General features: G+C 30.8%; 3 protein-coding genes and 1 pseudogene across 5 annotated transcripts; 1 reads left to right on the forward strand and 3 right to left on the reverse strand.

Annotated features, from left to right (window-relative positions):
• Positions 1-537: 537 nt before the first annotated feature.
• Positions 538-25,020, reverse strand: LOC149054273 (uncharacterized). Of its 3 annotated transcripts, none has more exons than XM_089230535.1 (8): positions 24,956-25,020; positions 24,639-24,881; positions 24,065-24,208; positions 10,692-10,802; positions 10,327-10,628; positions 10,119-10,251; positions 9,872-10,048; positions 538-571 (listed from the first exon to the last, which is right to left on the reverse strand). In XM_089230535.1, exons 1-5 carry the CDS (start codon positions 24,969-24,971, stop codon positions 10,342-10,344), a joined length of 801 nt encoding a protein of 266 aa, XP_089086661.1. In that variant the 5' UTR covers positions 24,972-25,020; the 3' UTR covers positions 538-571; positions 9,872-10,048; positions 10,119-10,251; positions 10,327-10,341. The 3 variants fall into 3 exon arrangements, with proteins under 3 accessions (XP_089086661.1, XP_089086663.1, XP_089086662.1); XM_089230536.1 differs by lacking the exon at positions 538-571 and adding an exon at positions 4,081-4,175; XM_089230537.1 differs by lacking the exon at positions 24,065-24,208.
• LOC149054274 (uncharacterized) lies at positions 2,789-3,495 on the forward strand (annotated as a pseudogene).
• On the reverse strand, positions 5,626-6,204 carry LOC149054275 (uncharacterized). The gene has a single exon (XM_089230492.1). The coding sequence runs from the start codon at positions 6,202-6,204 to the stop codon at positions 5,626-5,628; it is 579 nt and encodes a 192-aa protein (XP_089086618.1).
• On the reverse strand, positions 15,913-17,150 carry LOC149054276 (uncharacterized). Its single transcript, XM_089230514.1, has 3 exons — positions 16,874-17,150; positions 16,527-16,651; positions 15,913-16,367 (listed from the first exon to the last, which is right to left on the reverse strand). The coding sequence occupies exons 1-3, from the start codon at positions 17,148-17,150 to the stop codon at positions 15,921-15,923; spliced, it is 849 nt and encodes a 282-aa protein (XP_089086640.1). The 3' UTR covers positions 15,913-15,920.
• Positions 25,021-27,621: the final 2,601 nt, after the last annotated feature.

The following is a 27,621-nucleotide window of genomic DNA, read 5'->3' on the forward strand; positions in this document are numbered from 1 at the left end:
TACTCACAAAATTACACATTACATTTAAAATCGTAACATGATACAAAGTACAGTTGATAATGTTTGAAAATTCATAATCACAATATTAATCAAATCGTAAGCATAATCGTGTTCGATGTTTCATTTCAAATTTGATCATATAGGTTTTTGATTGTGATTTATAAAACTATTAGAATCTGAACAAGTGAGGAATATATAATTATCCATAAAAGTAAAATATCCAAAACGTTTTACAGTTATTACATAAACATTATGCATATAGATATTGATAATATAGACATTCGTCTTATCGCCGAGTATCTTATCATTTTTTATTAGTGTGAAATAGATATTAATTATTGATATCATCTACAACTGATATCTATTATCGGACAAAATATGTGTTAACTCTTGGTCTATACAAACGAAAAATACAATAGGTAGTACCTACAAAAAAAAAAAAAAAAAAACACCTAACATTGAGGGGTTTATTCTAAAATAAAAATTCATAAAAAAAAAAAATAGTTTTATACATTTTATACATACCTATGTATGTTGCCATTCAAAAATCAAAAGTATATAGTTGTTTCACCTACAATAATAAACATTCAAAGTTTGAATTTCGACAACATTTATTATTATGTAAAAAACACGAAAATTCGTAAATTATTTTATCCTAGAAATTCATAATAAATTTTTCTTTTTATGTCTAAGATTTGAAAATTTAACAAAAGGCTCCTCCTAACATATTTTTACAATAGCAGTTGAAAAATAAAAGAAATACATAGTCACAATTTTTTTTTCATAAGAATTCAAAGTTTGAATTTTGACTACATATGTAAAAATATATATACCGTTTCCGCTCAGAATCGTTTTTCGTATACAATGATATAATATCATTGGATTCAAATTTAATTCCATTCATTACAGCAAACCACTTGTAACCTACTGTACAGCAGAGCGACATCCACGACTTACCTGCTGTTTAAATTTTTATTTATATAGATCACATGAACGTGTTAAGTTTGTAATAATGTTTGTATGCAAATTGTTTTTTTACTGCGAATTGCTACTATATTAAATAATATAAAAACAATTAAGTATATATGTATGTATATATGTATATTACAGATCAAAATATCCTACGATACGTAGTGATTGTCAATTATAAATTAATATGTAAAAAACGCGACATATTTACTGAAAAAAAACTATCAAATCGGAATGAAATTATTACTTTACAAGTATTTTAATAAGTAATTGGGTTAGAAATATGATTCAAGTTGTGGTGTATAATAATTTGTATGCCTTATGTGTTCGTTAATATTTTTAAGCAAACAGAAGCTTTATTTAATAAATAGGTTGCGGCTCATGATTTAGCAGTCACGTTTCGCATGCTATAGTCGAGGACACGAAAAGTGGCGTGTGACCTTGACTGTACCCCAACCAACACCTGGCCTGCGGCCGGTGGTTCTCAACATATGGCGCTGGCTGCGCATGCAGTGTATTTCGCGCACGTAGCGTAACATTTTGTAAATTGTACACGTCATCTTCAAAAAAAAAAAAGGTTCCTTTTTTATTCTATGGATTTCAGGTTGTTTGTTGTATAGACCTGTTATATAGGTTTGTGGTTTGTTGCAGCTGTTATTTTCCCTTACATTGTGTTGGGAGCGAGGGATTGTTTTTATTGGGGAATTATTGATTCCGCCGAAACTACCTGTTTAGAAAAAAGGTTTGTATCAATTCCGTCGGCTACTGTATAAAATATCTACATATCGATTCCGCCGGCTATTAATTTCACCGGCTACTGTTTAAAATATCTACATAACGATTCCGCCGGCTATTAATTCCGCCGGTTACTGTTAATATTATTTACATATTGATTCCGCCGGACACTGTTTACTCCCCGCCTTTTATATGTATTTTATATAGTACATAATACAAATACAAAAATAATAATTGTATAATTCAAAAATAAAATGTATATTCTAATTAATTCGTATATGTGAATATATTATTATAAAGTCTGAATTCTATAGTCTTGAATATTATGTAGGACTGTAATTTTAAAAATACATTTACAAATTACAAGGGCGGTATAAACAGTAGCCGGCGGAATTAATAGCCGGTGGAATCGATATAAAATCGGCGGAATCGATATACGCCCGTTTTTATTCTAAATGTATAATGAAATACCATAGCATGTACCTACCTTTAGTAGCTTGCAAGTAGTCGACGAGTAATTACATTCGTGTGTTAACTGTTAAGTGTGTATTGCCTGTTTGTTTTAGTGATTTATTTACTGTGCTGTTATTTTGTAATTTTTTAAAATGTCTTTTAATGATAGAGATATACATAGTCAATCTAAAAAAATTATACATAGCGTGTATATATTTTTATAAAAACCAATCCAAAAAACCTGATTTAACGCCCGAATTTTTTAAATGTGCTCAAGACCTTACATCTCATGCATGTGAAATTTCGCTTGGCACCGTAAGCCACATTTGTTCCGAAACGAAAAAATCAGAAAATACGCAAGATGAACAACGTGTTGTTCCATTTTTTAAATCTCCGCGTAAAACATATAAACGCGTGAAAATTCAAACCTAGTTGTACGATTTTTATGGAGATATAGCCAGAAGAATTATTCACGACTTTTTATGATAGAGGTGAGTACCCGACTGCCTTGTCCATACTCAATACTTACCGAGAAAAGAATAATTATTCCGGAAGCGTTAGGTCAATGCGACGCGTTCTTAAAAATTTGAATTTTTCATTTAAGAAGTGTAATGACGGACGCAAATTTTTAATGGAGCGTTTAGACATAGTTGCTCTACGGTGCACATTCCTCAGAAAAATGTGCACACTGCGTAAAAATAATGATAGTCGCCCTGTTGTATATGTTGATGAGACTTGGGTAAATCAAAATCACTCACGATCCATTATTTGGCAGAACAATGAAGGTACCGAAGGATTAAAGGTTCCAACTGGCAAGGGTGTTCGACTGATTGTATGTCACGCAGGATGCGCCCGCTACGGTTTTATTAAGGATTCAAAATTAATTTTTCGTAGTAACACTGGTAATACTACAGACTACCATAACCAAATGAATGCTGAGGTATACAAAGAATGGTTTCTTGAATTACTGAATCATCTTGAAGAGTCCTCTATTATTGTTATGAATAACGCATCATATCATTCGACCTTGGCTGAAAATTATCCTAAGAGTAATTCTAGAAAATCGGATGTACAAATATGGCTTAACGATAAAAATTTTCGCTACGGCCTACAGTAATCTAGAAACATTGGCCGAACTCAAAATGAAGGTGAAAAATATAATGCCACCTGGAAAATCGTATCTTCTTGATGAGTTGGCACTAGAAAGAGGTCATGAGGTGATACGACTTCCTCCATATCACTGTCAGTATAACCCTATTGAGTTGATTTGGGCTCAAATTAAAAATGAAGTTGCCAAAAAAAATAATACGTTCAAGATGGTAGACATTGAACGTTTGACTCGCGAAGCGTTAGATTTAGTGACTGTGCAAGACTGGGAGAAATGTGTACGACATGCAGAAACTATTCAATCGCAATGCTATGAAAAAGAAGTTCACAGGGATATCATATTAGAACCGATTATATTGACCATATTACCAGGTGATAGTGATTCAAGCGATGATGAAGACACAGATAATGATGAAGACATATTTGGTAACTAATTTTGACTTTAATTAGGTAAATTAAAATTGTATACCTATATAATGTTGTTTATAGTATTTTGTAAAAATAATAATTTGTAAATATATAACATAAGCATATAAAACGATAAGATGCTTTTAAATTAATTTTTTTACTTTAATAGTACGATTTTGTTGTTTTGGTTTTTATTATTATAAATAATATGAAAACATTTTTTAAAAAGCGCAGCAATTGGTTTTGGCCGTTATTTATTTATTTATTCGTATGGCTTAACAAATCAAATCATTTACAGCAAAATTAAACAATAAAATAAAATAAAATAATAAGTAAAATATAAACATAAAGCAAAATTTAACTAAATTTAAATTAGAAAGGTTAAGGTTTTATAAATATATAGCCGACCCGTCACAGCTTCGCCCGTGATTGGTTGTTTATTTTGCCTTCGGACCATGATATGTAGAATTTTTTATTCAAATATTATTGTTTATTGTGATCGGCTAGTAAATATAAAAAACGGTTTCTAGCGTTATAAATGATAAAAATAAATACTGATAAAAAAGAAATAATTTATTAAAGAAAATTTATTAAAGATTTATTAAAATTTATTAAAGAAAAAAAAAGAATTAAAATATGAATTTTATAAGACTTCTGAGTATATGGTGTTTTTTGTTATATTTCCTGTTGAAATTAAAATCATAAGATGATTCGAGTCTCCAGTTCGAGAAAATGCCACGTATAATTGCCCATGTGAAAAGCACTCTGTACGAAGATCTACGCCAACGTACTTGAATGTTTGACCTTGTGCTTTGTTTATGGTAATGGCAAAAGAAACTTTAACCGGGAATTGAAGCCGTTTGAAAGAAAACGGCAAGTCAGAGGGAATTATGTGAATTCTTGGAATAAAAGCCATGGGTTTCATCTTTCCATTTTTTTGCATGGCACTTAGGACATAATATAGTCATTCGTCCAATTTGAAGCGCTTTAATATTTAAATAATCAATCTCGGATTGATAATTAAACGCTGATTTCATACTCAAAGCGTTACGTTGCTCCTGAGCACGTGTTTGAGAACGTTCTGGTGTGTTATTTTGTTGCCTTCTGTTATACATTCGAGATGCATTGGCAGTTCTTCTGCTAATGCGTGCTCTTTGCGCTCTCGGCATGATAATGAATTGGCCACTTACTCAAAATTTGGGTAAGAAAAAAAGGTAAAAAAACTAAGTACAAATTATGCCAGTGTGCTGATGCCAGTGACTGATGTTCTCTTAGATTGTTTACTATAATGTAATATTACAAAAACTTTAGCCACAGCAACGCATGGCCGGGTCGGCTAGTAATATTATAATATACAAACATGCCCGATAAACCAATAGCAACCACTATATAATACACTACTTATTATTATTTTAATCTGCAACAATAAACTAAATTTTTTATAATTTAGTTTGTTTTTTTCTAGACAGATGGCGCCACTGTTGTATTTTTGACATACAGATTTCCTACATTTCGGGTGGATTTTCATAAAATATTCTTTCATAATAACCTTGTCCTATCAGTAACCAATAGTAACTATATGTCATACAATAAGTTTACCATATGTTTCCATTTTATATAAGAACAACTCATCCTCTTTGGATCTGCAACCTATAGAACCGTAACAACTAAAAATATTTAGTATATTTTTTGGCCGAAAGGGGGCGCCACTACTTTGATTCTATTTTGATTTTGTATGAACCTTATACTTTTTTTTTATTGAAAAAAGTGTTACTATAACCTTCAGCGGAGTGTCGGGTTTCAGCCAAAAAAAATTTCAACCAAATCGGTTCAGTAGTTTTTTCGGTTAGCGCGGTCTAAGAAAAACCCTTACAATTTTATATAATAGTATAGATAATACAATATGACATAATATAATATGGCATGACATAACAATGCGTTACAGTTTACAGGTTACAGGTGTATGTCCAGTTCCCTTATCCATTTTACTGCTTCCGGTGTTATCGCGTGGATTCCTTCGATGCCCTGGTTGAATTTCCTTATCTGGCATTCTTTTATTATGTTATTTATGGTTTGTCTATCGTTGCCGCAATCGCATGTTGGGCTGTCTTGGAGTCGCCATTTAAACATCATATCAGCGCAACGGCCATGACCTGTTCGAAGACGATTTAGTACAGACCATTCATGTCTAGGCAGTTCCATACCCATAACTCCTTGGTTGGGGTCCATCACCAGATTTTTGTTTTTGATTGGTAAAGTAGAGTTGGTCCATTCATCGTACCAGCACTTTTTGGTTTCAAATCCTGATCTTATTAGGTATTTAGCTGTCTTCCAAGGCGGTTTCCTTGACTTTAGTCTAAGTGCTGGTATCTCTTCTAATCTTTCGGCTAGCAGTGAGTTCCTCCTATCTTCGGCTTTCCTGATAGTATTAATAAGTTTATGCTTTCTTCGTAGGTCTGGCGGAGCTATATTGGTTAGAACTGGTAGCCATTGTAACTGAATGGACTTCACCGTGCCGCTAATCACTCTCATTACACTATACAATTGTGTGTCAACTTTTTTCACGTGTGCACTATTACACCACACTTGGGCACCGTATTCAGCTGCACTGTATGTTAGCGCCAGTGCTGCTGTTCGTAATGTTTTAGCGCTAGCACCCCATCCTGTACCGGCGAGTTTTTGAATTAAATTGACTCTGGATCGTACTTTCTTTCCAGTTTTGACAAGATGTTCTTTAAATGTGAGCGTACGATCCAATGTTATTCCCAAATATTTCGGCGTGAAGTTGTGCTTTAATTGTACTCCTTGGAATGTCACTTTCAACTCTTCTCTAGCCTTTTTGTTGTTTAGGTGAAAAGCACATACTTCAGTCTTGGTAGGGTTTGGTTTTAAACGCCATTTGGAGAAGTATTTGTTCATAGTGTTGAGGTCTTCAGTAAGTGCTTTCCCGCCATCCTCTAAATCAGTGCTTTGATAAGCAATAGCAATATCGTCCGCGTATTGGAACTTAAGCCCTTTCGTAACAGGTAGGTCATATATATATAAGTTAAATAGAGTCGGAGCAAGTACCGAACCCTGGGGAAGACCATTGAGTACTGTGCGCCAATTGCTTTCCTTATTACCCAAAAATACTTTGAAGCGGCGGTTCGTGAGCATTCTATCTAGGAGTGTGAATAATTTCTTGCATGGGATGACCTTGGCGAACTTATTCAAAAGACCGTCTCTCCATACTGTGTCATACGCCGCTGACAAATCAATGAACGCTACACTAGTTTTAAATTTCCTTTGGAATCCAGATTCTATCAGAGTTGTGAGCGCTAGCACTTGCTCCTCACATCCTCGGTATTCCCTAAATCCAGCCTGTTCTATTGGTATCACGTCTTCGATATATGGTTGTATACGTTCTAAAAACATTCTTTCTAAAATCTTATACGTAACGCTCAGTAATGATATAGGTCGGTAATCTGCGGCTTCGTGGCCATCTTTACCGGGTTTTAGTAACGCAATCACTTTCGCTCTTTTAAATTGTTTTGGTAGTTTTGCAGTATCTATAATATCATTATAAAACATAGTTAGCCAGGTATAAGTTCTCGGTCCTGCGAATTTAAAAAACTCAGAATATATCCCATCGAAGCCCGCAACTTTGTTTATTTTGGTTTTCTTTATTGCGTTGCATACATCATTTTGTGTAAAAGCAGCGTCCAGTGTTGGATGCGGCATTAGCATTTTCCTGTGATTTCTTAATTCTGTTTTTATTAATTATTTATGCTCTTTGTCTACTGGAAGTTTTCCAACGCTTTTTAATCTGGTTGCTACACTATTTGGTCTTAAGGTATGCTGACCTTTCGTGGTACTATTTGAGGTGCCTAATTTTTTCATTAGGCTCCATGCTTTATGGCTGGAGTGGGTAAAGTCTAGATTTTCTGTCTTTTCTTGCCATCTTTGTTTTCTTATTGAGTTTAAGTTGTTAATTAATTCATCCGCTATGTTATTATATTTTGACCTTCGAAACTCCGCATACAGTTCATTACACGTTTCGTCCCAGCCTGGGATGAACTGCTTCCTGAAGCCCCTAGGAATATGCTTTTTCGCTATCATTTTTATCGCTCCCACGAATCGATCATAACATTCTGCCTTTGCTGGGATCCATTGTATTAGGTGATCTAGTTCCTTGGCGAATTCAGTCCAGTTGGCTTTCCTGAAATTCCATCTTGGTTTTGGGATTGATCTAATTATTAGTATTTTTAGGCCATATTCTAAGACCACCGGTCGATGCTGGCTGTGAGGAAAATCACAGAGAATACGGCGCGATGCCAGTTGTTTACTATCATTTGGAGGTTTCGATATTATGCTTAGATCTGGCGTGTACTCCTTCAGCCATCTTGCTGATCGAAAAGTTCCCTTATCCTTTATGCTGAAGACAAGTTCCATATTCATTGTGTCTAGCCATTCATATAATATATCTCCGTTTTCATCATTTTCCTCGTAGCCCCACGCCATATTATGGCTGTTAAAGTCACCCACATAAATAGCTGGGTGTTCAAAGGTTTTCATTGGATTACCCTCCCATTTGTTGTTTGGAGGTGTATACACATTCGTTACAGTAATACTACCTATTTTCGTGGATAGTACTTGGGTGTTTCCTGAGTTGGCTTTGTGAACTACCATCGTATCATCGATGTTTTCTTTTACATACGTAGCTATGCCATACTGCTTGTGGTGTATCGCTCCAATTACTATATATCCTGCGATGTAGCCTCTTTTTTGAAGGTCATTGTCATCTTTCGTGTGTGTTTCTTGCAAGGCAATTACATCTATTCTTTCCTTGTTCATGATTTTAGTTAGAACTTCACACTTCGCTTTAGAAATTCCTTCAATGTTGAAGTGACAGATCCTAAGATCTTCACCAACATTAAGCGTCAAGTGGTCCTTAAAAGGACCGTTTACAGTTGGCATTACTGCCGTTTGCTGCTGATGATTTGAAATGCTGGGCATCAGCGCCTGGTGGTGGTATTGATACGTTAATTATTTGCTTGATCTCGTGGATTTTAGCGAATTAACGTATGCAGGGAGGGCTACGAGCAAGCTACCACCTTCCTCACCTTTGACCGTTTAAGAACCCATAAGACGATTTAACCGCTTGGATCGCGTCGGTCACACGCCACTTTTCGTGTCCCCGACTATAGCATATACAAAATACAAAAAGCACTGGTGACAATTCACGCAACGACTCTAAACGACCTGAACGACGGTCTGTGCAATAATAATGTACCTCTCCCGCGATCACTTCGCGCGGATCGCGTCGCTTAGATTATGGGCGTGGTTACAGACTGCCGCGACGGCGACGATACCACAGAATAGATTAAATCGGAAGGGACACTTTCAATGTAAACAAAAACGTGGCGACCATGTTCCCGTTGGCTATTCTATCAATTTAGTGTTATCAGTTAAAAAACTGGTATCATAATTCATGATTTAATTCAAAACATTTATATTAAGATTATTAAAAATCTTAGCAAAAGCATTTGTTACACGTTTTTTAGTGTGTACTGCTTTTTAACTGCAGTTAAAACATGCAAAACATGTTCTGTTGGATCTGTCGGTTTTTTGAATAATACTGTGCATTAGAAGTATTATATAATAACATACTCTTTTTATCTTTTTCCTTCTAAATCTATTTTCTTATTTTTAAACCATAATCTTAATGTACCTCTACTATTCAAGCTTGCCTTCAAACAATCGTTATCTATAAATTTCAAAATTACATTTTAGCTTCTAATAAATAAAAAATATATTTTATTTAATAAACGTGTATTTTTTTCCAATGTGTATTTAATATGAATACCTATTTAATCATATATTTGATTTATACTAATCTTATGCAGTTGCTAATTTTAAAATTAAGAATTTTAAGCAATTAGTAATTAATTTGAATAAAACTAGAGTTGGATCTATACATTTTTGGAAAAACATTGTATTTAACATTTTGTTTTTCTGATATGGTTACACTGTTTAGCCAACGGGAAGATGGCCACCACGTTTTTGAGTATTTGGTATCTTTACCGTGTTAATTTTTATCAGTGTCCAGGCCCTGACGATACGGCGCACAACGCCATCTTTTGAGCGTTGTATGTTTTTCACTTCTACCATAACGGCCTCTTAATACCTTTATATCTAAATTGTTAATGAAAAAAATTACCAATATAAATAGGTTTGCAAAAATCAATGATTTTATTTTCCAATGATACGGCATTTAGGTTTTCAGAATATGTAGTGCAATGTTTAAAAGTCGATCTGTTTATTAATTTCTGTAAACGTCGGTCACACGATACAAGTTTCATGTCTATGCGTTAGCGAACATTTTCCATCGATTTTCCTTCATGAAAATCATATACATAATAAGACAGTAATTATTAATAGAATTATTATTATTTATAATACCATACCGAATACAACATTGTTTAATAGTTTAAAGAAATCCTTCTCGAATGCATTTTTCGCCTTCTTCCTCATCTCGGTGTTCAAAGCAATGTATGAAGCCAGCCATGGTGATTGTTTAAATTGAACAACTCTATGTACCTATAATATTATGTATATATATATATATATATATTAATGTTAATTAATATAAGAGAAAGAAAATATAATAATTACCTTTTCTACCATTGTTCAAGGCTTTTTGGAGGTTGCGATAATGAACAATATAATTTTTTTCGGTTTAAATGTTGCCATTAGTTTTCGTACTTTTGAGCCAGGTGGTATAGTGTTTTGTGGTAAAAATGGCAAGTCATTATGTTTATCATGCAGTTCTTTTGGATAAGCTATATCGACTTCATAGATCCGTTCTGTGGGGGATGTTGTGTTTAAATCAGCTAATCCATTGAGAGAAGGTTTAACCCACTTGAAGCCTCCATAGGGCATGAACTGTGACATTGCCCAGCCATAAAGATTGTTACCTAAAGTTTTAAAAGTATAAAATGAGCATTATAATAACAATAATAATGTGTAGATAAACTTACAATCCTGATAAACAAGCCAAGACTTTGGGTCTAACGGGTTATAATCAGGTGTTCTCTCATTGTTAGGTTTCGCGTACCGCATGCTAGCCTGTGTTAGTCCTACTCGAATACCTATAAAGTGTAATCGTATTTTATATGTGTTGAAATAAAAAATAATTTCAATATATTAACCATTTTCAATCATTAACAATATTTCATAATCCGATAGTAGTTCCAGTTTTATTGCAGTGTGTTTCAACATTGCATCGAAAGAGAACGCTGGTGATGTATAATAGTAGGCTGTGTCTGAATTGTAAGTGTTTAAACATAAGTCTCGGAAATTTTCAAATACATCAGCCAGAAGCAAAACATTAACTTTTAAGTATAGATCCGAATATTCACCTAGTGTTCGGCTATTGAAATGACTCTATACGTCTTTAGCAAACTGATATTCAGTATCTTTTATATGTTCTTCTGTTAAAGTACTGTTAAAGGGGTGCGACTCGTTTGCGCACATTTACCTTTTTTACGACACGTTTGCGCACAAAATCACAACACGTTTGCGCACACATATTTTAGGTTTAAATAATAAAGCCAATAAAGGTACAACTCGTTTGCGCATATTTCCCTTCTTTTGCTTAATTATAATTAACTAATAGACTGTATAAAATAATAATATATATATATATACATATTGTATATAAAAAAATTAATATATAAATTAAGATTTAATTATTTTGAATTTCTAAGTATTTATTATATAATTTAACATCGATCGGCGAGAATAAGATATATAATATATACAATAATATAATACAGATAAAAGTAATAATAACGTCAATGATTAGGTATACGCGTAAACAATATTGTCAATACAATTAATTGCAAAAATTAAAATATATTAAAAAACATGCATTGTAGGTTTAATAAGTAATAATAGTAGTCTATTAGTTATAAATTTTTTTATATTATTTTTTATATTAGCGTATTAGTTTATTATAACTTTCTATGTTTAAACATTTTTTTCCTCGACGCGTTTCAAAAACATCACAAATTTCGATATCCATAGTCAATACAGTCAGTACTCAGTAGTGTTATAGTACAGCTTTCTGGCGAACGACTGTTTAAAAGTATTATGCTTTCCTAATACATGACGATTATATATTGATTATTGATATGTAAGGTAATTTGTACTGATAATTTGTACCGATAATTCAATTATTAGGTAAGTCCAAATTTAAAAATATATAATATATGTTACTCACTGTTTATGTTGTGCGCAAACGAGTCGTCCGTTACAGGTAAACGGCTGATTTCGTTGTGCGCAAACGAGTCATCGATATCTAGGTAAAAAATGTAGATTGTGCGCAAACGAGTTGCATCCTCAATTGTAGGTATTGTTGTTTGTTCAAGGTTAGACCAATCATCTGTGAAGTCATAAGGATATACACCCTTACGGGTAACAAGCGGCAAATCTTTATTGGAAAAATGTTTTGTGGTTATGCGGAATTTTTCCATGTATGGTGAATTAGATTGGTAGGAAGAGTTGATAAGCTTGTAGCCATAAATCTAAATGTATCCACAAATCTAATTGTAAAATCGTTACTTATGTATTTCGAAAAGGCAACGAATTTTTCTTCGCTGTTTGGAATTACATTTATTCTCTGTGAATCGTAGTCAAGTTCTGTTACTATAAAATGTGCATCATAGTTGGAAAGATTATGTAAGAAAACTGGTACGTATTTTGGTTGTTTAAGACTTAAATTGCATCTATTGCATAAAGTCTGTCTAAATTTCCCGGTCAAGTGATCATGATCGCGAATACGGGTTTGGTTATTAACATCACATTTGCATAAAATGCATTTAAAACAATATGTGTGTTTGGATATATCTTTTGCAAAATATTGTTTGACTTTCATGACGAGTTTTTTGTGAACGAAGTAGCCTTGAAAAATTTGATATATATGTATAATGACTGTTATCACCATCTGTTAGCAATAGTAAATCAAAGTGATTTTGTTTTTCATTATCAGCTACTGTTCGCGCCAAACAAGTTTTATCGCAGAACGTAATTCTGAGCGATGCCGGTACCTCTTAATCGGTTTCCCTTCCTGTCCACATACCACTCCGTCATTAATTGTTTAATTATCATCATTGTTTTTTTTTTTTATTTATTCTCTTTGTGCTATAAGTACAATTATTGTTTCGGCTTTTTCCGTATAACCGTATAGGCGTGCGCAGAGTTTAAGTTCGGGGCGTGCCCGTGGAAAATTTGAATAATACATTATACACACATATACAGAGTATAGTATAGATATTATAAAAAAAATAGAGCAGAAACAAGTCACATTTTTTATATTATAACTTATTTATTAATTATTATTGGTTACTGGTTAGTATATCATATTTACAGATTCGTCGTAACTCATCGATGACAGAATCCAAGTTTATCCCAATTGTCAACTCTTGTTCGGTGAATAGTAAAAGTTACGAATCTAATCGTCCTTGTTTCATCGTACTTCTATGTTTTGATTTTACTTTATACCTTATAGTATAATGTTGAAACCGCTTCGCGGACGAGATTTGCAGTGTAGCCCTTTCAAAAGTTAAAAATATTGAACCATATTTTTTTTATGTATTATTGTCATGGATAAGGATGACTTGGTGATATCCAAGATCTATAAAGAAGAGGTTAGCCAGTAAGCAGAAAACGCGGTGATTGGCTGTTACGAGTGACGTAGTCAATAGACCTTATTAATAATATTAATTCACATTTCACGGTCTATAGGTCTATAGGTGGTTTATATGCTGTAGCTGTAGTAGGCGCATTAACATTTTTAATTATAATTCAATTATAACATGAATGTGAATATATTTATTAATAATGTAATTATTTAATAAATCACCAATCTATTATGTAAATGTCGCATCCATTAAATGAAATAGTTATATTCTGTGGTGAAATCGACAATTTCATGAACTGGATGTCCAGATAGTGAAATTCACCAAGCTCAAGTTTTAGAGGGAGCAGCAATACATATTTTAAAACACGAAAACTACTCTACTCATTTTCTCGTTTAATTTGACAAGTTAAATATAATTAATACAGAAATAAGTACAAATGAATGATTATCATCATACATTTTTAATACCTACTTATAAGTTTATGGTGAATATTGGAACATATTTTTGTGCATTTTGACCCTTTTTGTTTACATTTTTACCACTATTTTTGTGCAAATAATTTAAATAATTTAGGACACTTAATTGTTATTGATAGTAATTTATGGCATTAAAATGAAATTAAACGTAATACAATTTACAAAAATACAAAACAATTTAATAAGTGGAAAAGATAGTAATTCTAATGTAGGTATATAATAATAATCAATATAATTTCACATTAAAAAAAAAAAAAAAAAATAGGTATAAAAAGATTTTTTCTTCTATATAATTACAACAAAATGCATTGAGGACAAAAATAATTTAAAATTTTTTTCATTTTTTTAGATAATTTTCTTTTTTCTATTTTTTTTTTTTCTATTTTGATTTTCAAACTTTATTCTAATGAATATTCTTTGACAAATATAAGTCTTAACCACTTTTTGCATTGCTTCATTTTGGCAATGTAATCGTCTAAATATCATTCTCAACAATCTTGATAATATATTTTTGGATTTGAAAACAGAGTATTTAGATAAAAGGGGACTTAACATTTTTTTCAATTTTCTTTACCATTGACAACCAATCAGATGATGGAATTGAAAGACCACCAAACGACAAATGACTAAGCCATGACGGCATTTCTAAGTAATTGTGGTCTGTATTAGTATGCTGTACTTCAGCAAGATCAGGAAAATCTCTTTTATATTTTCTAGCAACCCAACCAGCAAGATATTCGATTCCATCTTCTTCTATTATATTCTCAGTATCATTAGTTGTTGGTGATGCTATTGATTCAAATGAATAATCTAAATTTTCCTCTGGAACAGTTACTGTTTCAATTGGCGAGGTCACTTCAGCAGTTTTGACTACTTTGGCAGTAAGAAAGTCATCTGGATCAACTTCATGGTTATTAGAATTGTTGATTATCACCCCAAGATTTTTTCCTAAAATAATCATTCTTAAACGATATAAAGCATCTAGTGGTGTAGGGTGATCGTTAAGGCCACCACGACCTCTTATTTGGGAAAACAAACTTTCTAATGCATCTTGATTGAGACGATGCGTCAAAATAAATTTAATGTCATATTCTTCTTTCAGGTATAGGTATAATTGTTGAAGGGATTTACAAGAAATTATCACACCCTTTTGAAACGTTTGGAGACCACTTATTTTATTCTTTGGGTTAAGACATTTCATTGTAGTAAATTCTTTAATAATATTATTTAGAACTTCATTTTGTAGTAATAATTCAGTACCGTATGGTTTTTTATTTGGTGTTGCAGCATTAAGTATATATGAATTCATAATATTGAACCAATTATTAACCAACAAAATAAAATTACCAGTGCTTAGAGCAACCTGTTTTTCTTTGGTATTTACTCCTGGTAAGTAATGACAAAGAGCTGTGCCGACTTTTCTTGACATTAATTGGGCAGCCATCTTAACATTTTGTCGTAGAGTTCCTCTAATTGTCAAATGATCCTCACTAAGTTGATGTATTGAGCTTACTTCTATACTGGACATTTTTAACAGCTGTGTTACTGGATATTTGGATACAATATCTTTATTTTCCAAAATAAATCCTGTATCAATAAACCAATTTCTGATGAGTTTTAAAAGATGAGGACAATCAGCAAACATAAAAACTTTGCTATTGGTAATGGGATGTTGAAATTCTGTGTGTTCGGTAGAAATTCCCAGTTCTTTCCACAATCCAATATTGGCTCCATCACAATCATGGACACAAGCAACTGTTAAATATCCAGCGTTGTATACCTCAGTTATGATTTTAAATAAGAGTTCTTTAGTAATTTTCTGATCAAAATCCACATAAATTGGTTGTTTCCATTTAGCAAACAAACCACGTGCTATAACCACTTGAAACTGACTGTGTGGTCCAATAATTTCATCATATTTTTTATAATATTCATAAGTTGAAGCAATTTTTACCTCGTCAAATTGAATTACACATAAAGAATCTTTTTTGGTCATATCAATTGAAGCAACTTTCATGAGCCTTAGTACATCCTTTAATAAACCATGTCTTAAATCAATTTTGGTAGCCCATGATCGAAGTGTGGAAAGTCAAGGAAGAGGAAAATTCATGTTCTGTCGTACAAACTTATATCCTCGTACACCTAAATACCTCAATGTAAAAGCTTGAGAAATCGCATTTGAAGTCCACTTCACTTTCTTTTTTTTCTTCAAAATTATATTTATTTGGTTTTGAGAAAATATTCCACCAAGGCATTCAAGAACTTTGTTATCCACTTCCTCAGAATTGGTTTTTTTCAGTGAAACAAGTTGTTTTGTCAAATTCTTTGATTGTAATTTTGATTCTTTTAATTGACCTGAAATGAATACTAGTTTTTCTTTTAGAGCTGTTATTTGTACTGTTGATCTTATTAAATTTTCTTGAGCTAAATCATTTTCTCTGCTCTGGTTATCTGAATTCATATTCACAGAATGATTATAACAGAGCGATTCATTTGATGTAGACAGTTGTTCATAACAATCATTACTTTCTACTTCCTGAGAACAAAAATACATCTACAATTAGCATTATATTTCTATTGAAAATCAATATAGGTAATGTTTATGTTTAATAGGTCAATTACAACTAATTGGATAAGGCTATAGGTTTGTATATTTAATTTATTATAGTACACACAAACACAGATCAATCATTACCTTCTGATTTTCAAGTATTATTTTATTGCTTATTGATCGAAAATTTCTTTTTTGAATCCTTTTCAAACGATTTTCAGAACCTTCAGAAACTTTCTCAATTACTGATAGCTTTATAGATGGTACAGCTAAATAAATAAAAATAATTTACGGATCAGTACTAAGGTTTAATACTTCAGACAACTTTAATGGTAAAAAAAATGTACTAATATCAGTTGTTATAAAAAAGATGTTCTTTATAAACAATATATTTTAATAGAGATGTATAATGTGTATACCTATATGTTCAAAGGGTTTAACCCGTGTATTTAATAAAAATAAAATAAAATATTTTGGCTTTTTAAATTTACCAGATTTTTTAAGTTGTCTTTTTACTTTAATATTCAACAGTTCAGCTTGCAAATTTCGTTCAAAGTCATCTGGAAGAAAATGTTCTGAACAAATATGAGCTGTTTTTGGATTAAAACTATCTGCTCGTTTTGTTTTTGAAATCCAAGTCTTCAAGCGTTGAGGTTCGTTATCTTTTGGGAATGTATGGAATGAAACATCTCTTGATAAAGCTTTTGTGGCTTTTAAATTATTTTTGCAACATGCAACTATTGCAACTGCACACATTGTTCCAGGCATATTGAAACAACTAAAAATATTTGTTGGCGTATTAAAAGATTCAATAATAAATTAGTTAGGTATTCAATTAATAAGTATATAAAAATATATATCTTGTCTTTGAGTGGTACAGCGAATACTGTAAAATAGACAGGCATATAATATACTATAATAATATTGATAGTGTATTGGTACTTTTATTAAACTTACGGATACATTGTTGATTATTCGTAAATTCGTGAAATAAAACAACAATTTGACGAAAAGAAATAAAGATTATCGAACGGTCTGAACGGAAGACGGAACACTCAAAACGAAGTAACGCACAAGGCACAACGCAAAACACAAAACGCAACGACCATTTGATTGTGATTTGAGGTCTATTGCCTACGTCACGCACTAGTCCACCCCGCACCGTTGTTATCAGTTCCTCACCTTACACTGGCTAACCTCTTCTTTATAGATCTTGGGTGATATCCACCAGTTCTCCTGTACTGATAAGAAGCATGTTTGAAACATAGGGTGCTTCGGCCCTTGAAAAATCTCGGGGCGTGCCTGGGCCGGGTATACGGTATACGTATAATTTTTTCGTATCAATTATTAATATTATTATTATTATTATTATTATTATTATTATTATTGTCTTTATTATGCGGCCAACGCCCTTTTTGTTGTTATCGTTCTTATCGTTGTCGTCGAATTTGTCTATCATCTGTCGCCTCTTTTTTTTTGTTTATTCTATTTTTTCTTGGTCCGCTATTAAAGTGACCAAAATTGTTGTATTGTTGATCTGCTTATAAAGCGATCTAGTTAATTGATGTGCGACGTTAATAAAGCAACCATAATTTTATTATAAAACAATATGTTTTTAATTGATAGTAGAACCTCCATCTAGTCACTCCCACTGAACTATCCCTGCGTAAGTCCGCCCGCAACGTACGTCCGTTGTGTGACAGACCACCCAGACCGTCTAGTTCGACATCGGCCTACTGCAACATCCGCCGTCACCCAGTCGTCCAGTCGTTTTGTGTTCAGCGTCCGCCCGCCAGCACCCACTGTGGGTTGTGTGAGAGGCCGCCCTGGTAGTCCAGTCGTGCCAGTCACCAGCAGGCTGATCTTCTGTAGTTGATAAGTTAATTTTAAGTACAGCCCATTGATTGTAATTGCACCCTGTGGTTATTGCACCAGACCGGATCGACCACAGGGCCCCCGTCCACATAAAATAATCTGTACCATCCTGTTTCCGCATATGGTCTAAAGCTCCCTCTCCTTGGCGTCGTTCAGGTATACAGGGTGATTGATTAAGCATAGAACACTCATTATCTCAAAAAGTATGCACTTTTTTCAAATTTTTTTTTTTCAAAATTTTAGATTTACGCTGTTCTAGAATTATATAATTATTTAATATTTTTCACCCTTATATTTATTAGGTAAACCACCATCAACTTTTGGTTTTCAAATGGCAATCCATACTGAAAATTTCATAATTTAGTAAGGCTTTTTTTCTTATGAATTATCACGTTTAAATTTTCATTTTTCGTTTATCCGTTGACGAGATACAACTCCTCAAAGTTGGGGTGTTTTGGGAGGTGTTTGTGTGTAAATGCGTTATATAAGTACGATAGTTAAGCCTAAGTTCTGCCCCAAAATACCCCATCATATTGCACAAGTTCTCCCCCACGCTAATAGTACGACTGGTCATGATATTATTGATATACTTATCGCTTATAAAGACCAGAAGTTACAAGTAATAAATTCGATACCGAATGATAAATGATAAATGATTATCAGTGTATATACTTCCGACAATAACATTTATTGTTATACATACATATTATAATTTATAAGTAATTGGATTATTGGACTATCACGTCTTGTCACATGAAATCCCACGAGAGGATCAAGAGCAAAATTCAGCTACCAATCAGAAAGTAAGGATTATTATCATATAATCATATCATATTATACATTACCTGCTCATTTTTAAAAATAAATATTTAAGAACAAAGTAAGTAAAAACAAGTAAGGATTATTACCTTATATTCATATAATAATTAAGGAATATACTATTTACTCAAATACTTTACCATACTGGACTACAGTGTAATTTAAACTGAGAATAAAATATAATAATAATAAAATAATAATTAATATGTATGGTCATTTGGATTATGGATGTGTAATATTTTTCGTTCAGCATAGAGCCTTCCAATAAAAAAATTGATAAACAGCTTCGACTTATAACAAAAAAAAATAACTATAAATCTCAACTTCAAAGTATTACCACTGAACGTGAAAAAATTGAAACTAAACAAAGTTTTAAAAATACTCCAGCAGTAGGAGCTGAACGAAAAATATTACACATCCATAATTCAAATGACCATACATATTAATTATTATAATATTTTATTCTCAGTTTAAATTACACTGAAGTCATTTAATATATTTCTATTTAATATACCAATAATAACATTAATTATAAGAAAGCGCATATTACATAAATTATACCTACTTAGCATAATCATTAGACTCTACAGAGCCCTATGTATTATGATTACTTGTCAATGTATCTTAGATACTATATTTACACTACCTACCTAGACAATTAAACAGCAGCTTAATTAAATAATGGTTTTCACACTATACAGTATACATTATTAGTAGGTACTAGGTATAATATAAAATCTCCATTAACCATTATCAATATTATAATAAAAGAGAGAACTTTTATTTAAAAGATTTATTGTTTAATATATCTTCTAATGATTTTAAATAAAGAATTGATTCATTCATATCCCTTAGTGGTATATACATTTTTAAATGTTATGCAATTAATAGATACTTGCAATATTTAAATATAAGACCAACATCATTAATGAATAATAAAAATTAAAGGTGATATAATCATGACTCTAAAAGATCTATTCGATAAATAAGATATTATTACTACCTATTTTACCTACCATTTACGGCTTTAAAACATGTTCTTTTGTTAAAACGATTTTGTGGTACTCTTCAACATGTTTTCGTAGCAATGCATATCCGCTGAATAATTGTCCACATTTATTGTCTGAGCATTTTATTGATATTTTCTACAAAGATTCCACTGCCGCACTTCTTTCTGTGTGCTACTAAATTCCGATGGTACCCAAAAACTTTTTTACATATATTGCACGTAAGTGAAGACGTAGGCGACATTATATAAATTGTGCTTAGGCGACACCTAAATTGATTTTAAGTAACACTTATATGGTTTTGCATACGAGTACCTAACAATATAATAAAGTTGCAGTGTATGCATATGAAATAATAAATAATAATTTACAAGATGTTATGAACAAGCGTCAAGCTGTACAAAGGAAATTAATAAAATTTAATATATATAACAACACTAATAACATTCATAAACTTAATGATCAACCATCAACTTTTTATACTAATACTATAAAAATACTATTTAGTTCATATTTATTTAATCGTTGTCCACTCAATTTACAATTTTGAATAAACTATACTAACAAATTTAAATAAGATTTTAAACAGGTAAATTTTACATTACCTATGATAAATAAATTGGCTCTGAACTAATTTTATTCATGACCAATTGTCCCTCATTTTATAACAATTTTCAGTGACGTTGAACCCTATAGTAAATATTCAACTAGCTATTTTAACTTAAATGGGTGATTGGTTAGTGCATAAAAATAATGAATTATATTTTGTGCGTATTAATGATCTTAATCCTGCCTCAAAAAAGATAAGTTTCTGTATTAATAATTGAGAAAAACTCGTCTTTTGGATGTCTTGGTTTGTATGAAGAGTACATAAAATGTGTATATAATTCAAAATTACATAAAATTAAACATAAATATTTTGTTTTGTAGTAAGAGTAAATTATACTCCCCCCCTTACAAGTACAATATTAAGGCTGATATTTAGATATTGTTGCCTTTTAAAATATTTTTTGCTTAACTAAATTTTAGGACTTCAGCGTCACTGTTAATATTATGAACCATTAAAAAATTTTACTTTCATTTTTAAGCCCAGGACTATGAAAAATCTATTCCAAAATGATGATACAGTTAAATCAAAATTGTCGTTTTGCAGTTTTGCAAAATATGAGTAAAGATATAATATGTATTCAAAAAATTGAAACCGACTTTCCAATAACCCCAGACTTAAAACAAAAGTAAAATTTTTAAAATGCTGTTAATAATATTTTAACTCGAATTTAGTACAAATTACTATTTAATGACAACACCAATCATTGACAGAAAGAATTTTTATTGAGCCCTTACTTAGTAGTAATTTATATACATGTATATATTATATGTATGTATAATAATAATTAATCTCATACCTAAAAACTATTTTTTTTTTTTTTTATTTGCTTTACGCAATTTACACAATATGTGTAGGTAAGTGTGTTAAACGCAAGATACATTTATCTTTTAAGTTGTAATGATTGATGTTGTCGCCTCACTTAAATTAATTATAAAATAACATACAAATTATAAAACATTAACACTGGCAAAATTTTTAGTTTTCAATAAATATCATTGGTGATGTGACGTTAGTTGTCCAAATAGATATTTTTCCACTTCTTGCAATTATTAACTTGATTACACCTAAACAATTTATTTGTCATTATAATAATTAAATAATATTACAGTTAAACAAATTTATACTTACTTAATTTATTTTGTAGTCATATTTAAATCCAATACGTGAGACAATATTTATTTTTTTCACTGTTACCAAAATATTGGTATTTTTAAATGTAATTAGAAATAGCAGTATGAATATCATTTTAACATGGAGAATATTCCAACTTGTATGTGATAGTAGATTTAATTATGGTATATTCAAATTGCGATTTGAAATCATAATATATTATGTGTATGAAATACATTTAAACTACAATTGTAGATGTATAAATGATTAAACTGAAATCAAAATGTTTTAACTTAATGATATATGCATTGTATTATTTATTTAATTGTAGAAACTACTAACTAGTAAAACTTACCAACAAATTGTACATAATATTATTTATATTATGTACCTACTCATCAAGTATCCAATTTTCATGTGATTAACCAATTTAGGAAATTTCTTATTTAATTAAATTATTAAATAAAATACAATATGTGGTAGATAAGAAAAGATATATTCAAGAACTTTGTATAATGTTTATATTAAACTTGAACTTTATTATAACCTAATAAGTGCATTATTAAAATTTAAACACTTAAAAATTATAAATATTAAAAAGTAAAACTTTATTAACATTAACGACTCGATTCGAGCCAATTCAATAATTATTCAATCTTATAATCACATCGTGCTTATAATCTTAAAAGTTTATAACATAACCGTTTATCAGAATATACTCAACGCTCAACGTATTGCCATGTGCTTCAGGATAACCAAGTATTGGGTATACTTCATATCATGTAACCATGAACTATATATGATATCTGTAATCGTGCACAGAATAATACAAATAACATCTGATGTAAAAATACGTAATACGGCTGTTATTAATGGTCTTATAATACATTATGTATGATATTAAAATACGTCATTGTAGTGAGTAGGTACAAAGATTATCATTTATCACCGATATACCTTGTGGTTGAACAATATCGTATTTATTACTTATAGCTTCTGGTCTTTGTAACTGATAAGTATTATTATGACCAGTGCCGCAAACACCTTCAATGGGGTGATCTACATATGCGAACCCTACTGAATTGGCATTATAAAATACATTTATGGGCCCAACTTACGTTTACATTAGGTACTTATTGAATTGATCTGAAAAATGTAATATTTTTTACCCTAGGGCATAAAAATTCTAATTTTCGCGGTAGATATAACACATTTACACACAAACACCTTCCAAAACACCCCAACTTTGAGGAGTTGTATCTCGTCAACGGATAAACGTTGATGGTGGTTTACCTAATAAATATAAGGGTGAAAAATATTAAATAATTATATAATCCTAGAACAGCGTAAATCTAAAATTTTGACAAAAAAAAAATTTCAAAAAAGTGCATACTTTTTGAGATAATGAGTGTTTTACGCTTAATCAATCACCCTGTATTTGGTTGCCTATCCAAGTTCGCATCAGGGTAGTTGGTTAGGTTGCCTACCTACATCAAGTAAGGAGCATCTGGTCTCGTAACTAGGTTTAGTGACCTGTACGAGTGGTCCTTCGAGAAGCCTCCTTTTTGGGCGTTAACAGCTACTTTCAGAGGAAATACACAATGCATAGGATGTTTTAATAGTGGTTGTATTTTTTTCTCAAGCCCGTAAACATTCACAGATACATTTTGATTATTTTTTTCGAATTTTGAAATATCTGATAGTGGTGTTGGAAACGAAATACCGTCAAAAATATATTTATCTTCGTGCTCGGTGTAATTTTCATTGACATGGAATTTATTTTTTCCAGTAATGTGTTTTGCTATGTATTTAAAACACTGTTGGTCTGTGTTTTTTAGGATTAATTATAGCTCGTTTGTCTGTGATAGATTTCGGTAATTGTATATATGATGAACCTAACATTGGTTTATACTTATAAATAGCTACTAGTAAACCATCGATGGACTGTAACGTAAACCCGCTACCACGAGAAGTATACGTGTCTTCTTCAGATAATAATATCATAAAAGATTCTTCAACTATTTTTTCGATTTTTGTAGCCATATACATTTCTTTAGCTGATGTTTTAAATGCTCGATTTCCTGATGAATTTTCAACGTTTGGACGATTATATGTCAATTCTAGTTTTAAATTGAATTTTATTGAATTATCATTTTGAACGCGAGTTTTTAATAACTGAACAAGGTTGGTTTTAAGCGATTGTAGAAAGTTATGATAGTTTTGAACATTATCTAGTATCTACAGTATTTTTGTTGTAGTACCACACAATTTTCGATTTGCTGAAGATGAGATTTCTACAAAGCCTGGAGACTGAACTAGGTTCATGCGTGCTTTTTTCGCTTTAGCAGCTGAAATCGAATTAGCAGTGGAAATGCGTTTGCCATTACTTGTAGTTGTATATGAATCTTTAAATTTAACAAAAAACTAATATTAATCTATGTAATATTAATATTAATACTAGCACCAAATATTTTTAAAAATTTTAATAAACCTACATTGTGTAGTATACGAGTATATCATCTACCTAACCTTAAATAAATAAAATATGTATGTTGAATTGTTGAATAGTTGAACAATAAGTAAATCAAATAATATACTACTATTTAAAGCATACAGTTGGATTATTAGGAAAGAATTAATAATATTATATAACCATCACTCGAAATTCTTAAAATCGTAATATAAAATGTGTATAGCTTTTTATTACTTTTTTAACGATCTGTATGTAATATAAAAAACTATTAAACCTTTTTCATTTATAATATTTTGAGTACAAATAAACTTACTACTACTACTATATAAACCTATATTGTGTATATAATATTATAAACCAACCTTGTATATTATCTTTATGTTCATTTATGATTGTCATGTGATGATCATCATCATCATCAATGTATAAATCGTTAGATATTTTATTCGGTAAACCCATTTTTTCCTTAGTTTGGTTGTTGGATATTGCAACCGTTGGAGTGTTTGGAGTGATGATTTGTGATGCAAGTGCTATTCCATCACTTTGTGATTGAGTTGGTTCAACATATCGGCCTTGTCGAATGGGTTTGATACTGTAGGTAACACCTTTTAAAGTAAATTAATTTATTAATTTATGAAAAAATCGATTGTTAAAAGTTATTAAATATATATATACATACCATGAACATTTTTCATATGTCTATTACAGTGAGACTTGTCATTGAATGTTTTATTACATATTGTACATGAAAAACGTAAACCATCATGTTTCTTTTGGTGGACAACCAAGTTGTCTTTATGTGTAAATTCAGATGAGCACTGTGTACATTTAAACATAATGATGTTTGAAATGAAAACGAAATAAAAGTTATAATAAACACTATGAATATAAATTTCATTATAATTATTAAAAGACGGAACGATATTTATTTGTATGCTGAAGTATACGAGTGTAGACGTACTGACTGATTATTAATAATTGTAGGACTATGAGAATACTGATTTCTAATATATTTAGGTAATGATAACATTTTAAGTCATGGATTGGTAAAATATTACCTAGTCATTTACCATGTTAAAAGATTAATCTATATAATATTTTCAATTATTTTAGGACATATTTAAATTGTTAAAATAATAGCTAATAATTATAGTAGAGAAATAAGTCTAGTACATTATAACTTTCTAAACGTTAATTCAGAGCTATAACAAAAATATTTCGTTATAAGTGTAATTTTTCATGTATATTGTAATAATTCATTAACGATATGATAACTACGCTTTTCTAATGTTATATTGGGTAGCAGTATGTACAACTATACATTTACGCTTTCACATTTCGTTTATCTGTTGAGTATTGTGAAATCATTAATAATTTTAAACTAAAATTTTAATGTTTATTATTAAGAGTTGTTAACTATTGTAAACTGTGTTTATCTAATGTATTATTAAACAACTAAGTAGGTTGTGCACATAACAGACCTAAGTAACCGTAAGGCGGGGATGGACGCGCGGGAAAAAGCTCCGGGTGTTCCGAACACTCCGAACGCCGAGAAAAAACAAAAAAAGACGACGTTGGTCACAACTCACAACTGATCAGAGCTGGTGTCGGCGGTGACGCGCGAAGACACGCCGGCGCTGACAACTTTGCGAACCTTTGTCACGCAGTCGCACCACTTTAGGGGGACCGGTTGCCAAGGTGGCGGGAAACATATCCGCGTTCGAACAACGCCTACAATTGGAAATCTACATTATATATTTATTAGAATATAAAACTCCTACTCATAAAAATAATTATTACTACCATTAAATCATAATGTTGTATAGAATTAAAATCTAATAAATATTTATATTTCATTTTTCTCGAAAGCTGTAATTACATAAATTAAATTAATTTAAAACGTTAAATAAATTAAAAAAAAAATAAAGAAATCACTGTAGATACATATCATAACAACAAAATATTTTAATGTAGATATAATTCTTCTATATCAATAAATAAATATATACCGTTCAATTGGTCATCGCTTAAAGATGCAGAATCTATCATAACCCAAAATGCACTAACTAAAATTGTTAATGTTATAAAATTCTTGATAAAAATCAAGATATTGATAATATAGACAATGAATAGGATATACGTCTTATCGTCGTATCTTATCATTTGTTATTAGTGTGAAATAAATATTTATTACACATATCTACAATTTATATCTATTAACTTGGACAAAATATGTGTTAACTCTTGGTCTATACAAACGAAAAATACAATAGTACCTATACAAAAAACACCCAACTTTGAGGAGGTATATCTTATGAATGGATTATTCTAAAATAAAAATACATAAAAAAAATAAAAATAGTTTTATAGATTTCATACATAAGTAGTCATTCAAAAATCAAAAGTTGATAGTGGTTTCACCTACAAAAATAAAAAGGGGGTATGAAAAATGTTAAACTGTTAAAACATGTTAATATTTTTTGAAATAATGAGAGTATTACGTTAAATTTATCGCCCTAGAAGCAGTTTTATATTTTATAGATACACATTTCTGTTACAGCTGTATATTATCAGTGTTAAATATTCTAAGCCCGATAAGTATCGATATACCATAAGTTTATGACATATGTGTGTTCTAGAACGATTGTTATACTGAAATTTTTGTTTCTTATGAATATTATATACAGGTTGTCCCACAGAGATCTGACATTCTGACAAATGAAATAACTTTTGTTCTAATCAATGTTTTAAAAAAATTTCTTTTAAATATAATTCATAGACACTTGCACTACATTTTTAGAATACATTTTTTATTTTTTAATACTGAACATAAAAAACTTAAAAATTTATAAAAAAATTTTTGAAATATTCAATATAGCCAATTTGTAAATCTGATTTGTAGAAAAATTTATATGGTAAAAACACTTGTAACTTTTCATTTTGATACATTTTGTCAAAATTTGAGGATAGCCGATAGGTAAGCGGTTATATAAAAAAACGATCCTAGGCATTTTTAATATTTCCCTACTGCTATATTATATCAACTTATGAGGAACGTTGTATTAAATTTTCAAGCTTTTGAACCCAATGGATAACATTTTATTGGCATTTATAGAATAAAAAACAAAAAAAATGGATTTATTTAAATGTCTATAAATAACTTGAAAATTGTGGAAATATTTTGAAACTGTTATCAAGTGAAAGAATTGATAAAATAAACTTATGGTACAAATTTCAAGTTTATACAGTTATTCGTTTTTGAATAACAACAAAATCAGAATATCAATACAACAGAAATTAAGTAAACATCCAATGTTCTAAATCAAACGATCATAAAAATTTAAT

Source organism: Diuraphis noxia, unplaced genomic scaffold (assembly GCF_037042655.1).
Source record: "Diuraphis noxia isolate RWA-SAM2 unplaced genomic scaffold, SU_Dnox_SAM2 contig0009, whole genome shotgun sequence".
In the NCBI taxonomy this organism is placed as follows: Eukaryota; Metazoa; Arthropoda; class Insecta; order Hemiptera; family Aphididae; genus Diuraphis; species Diuraphis noxia.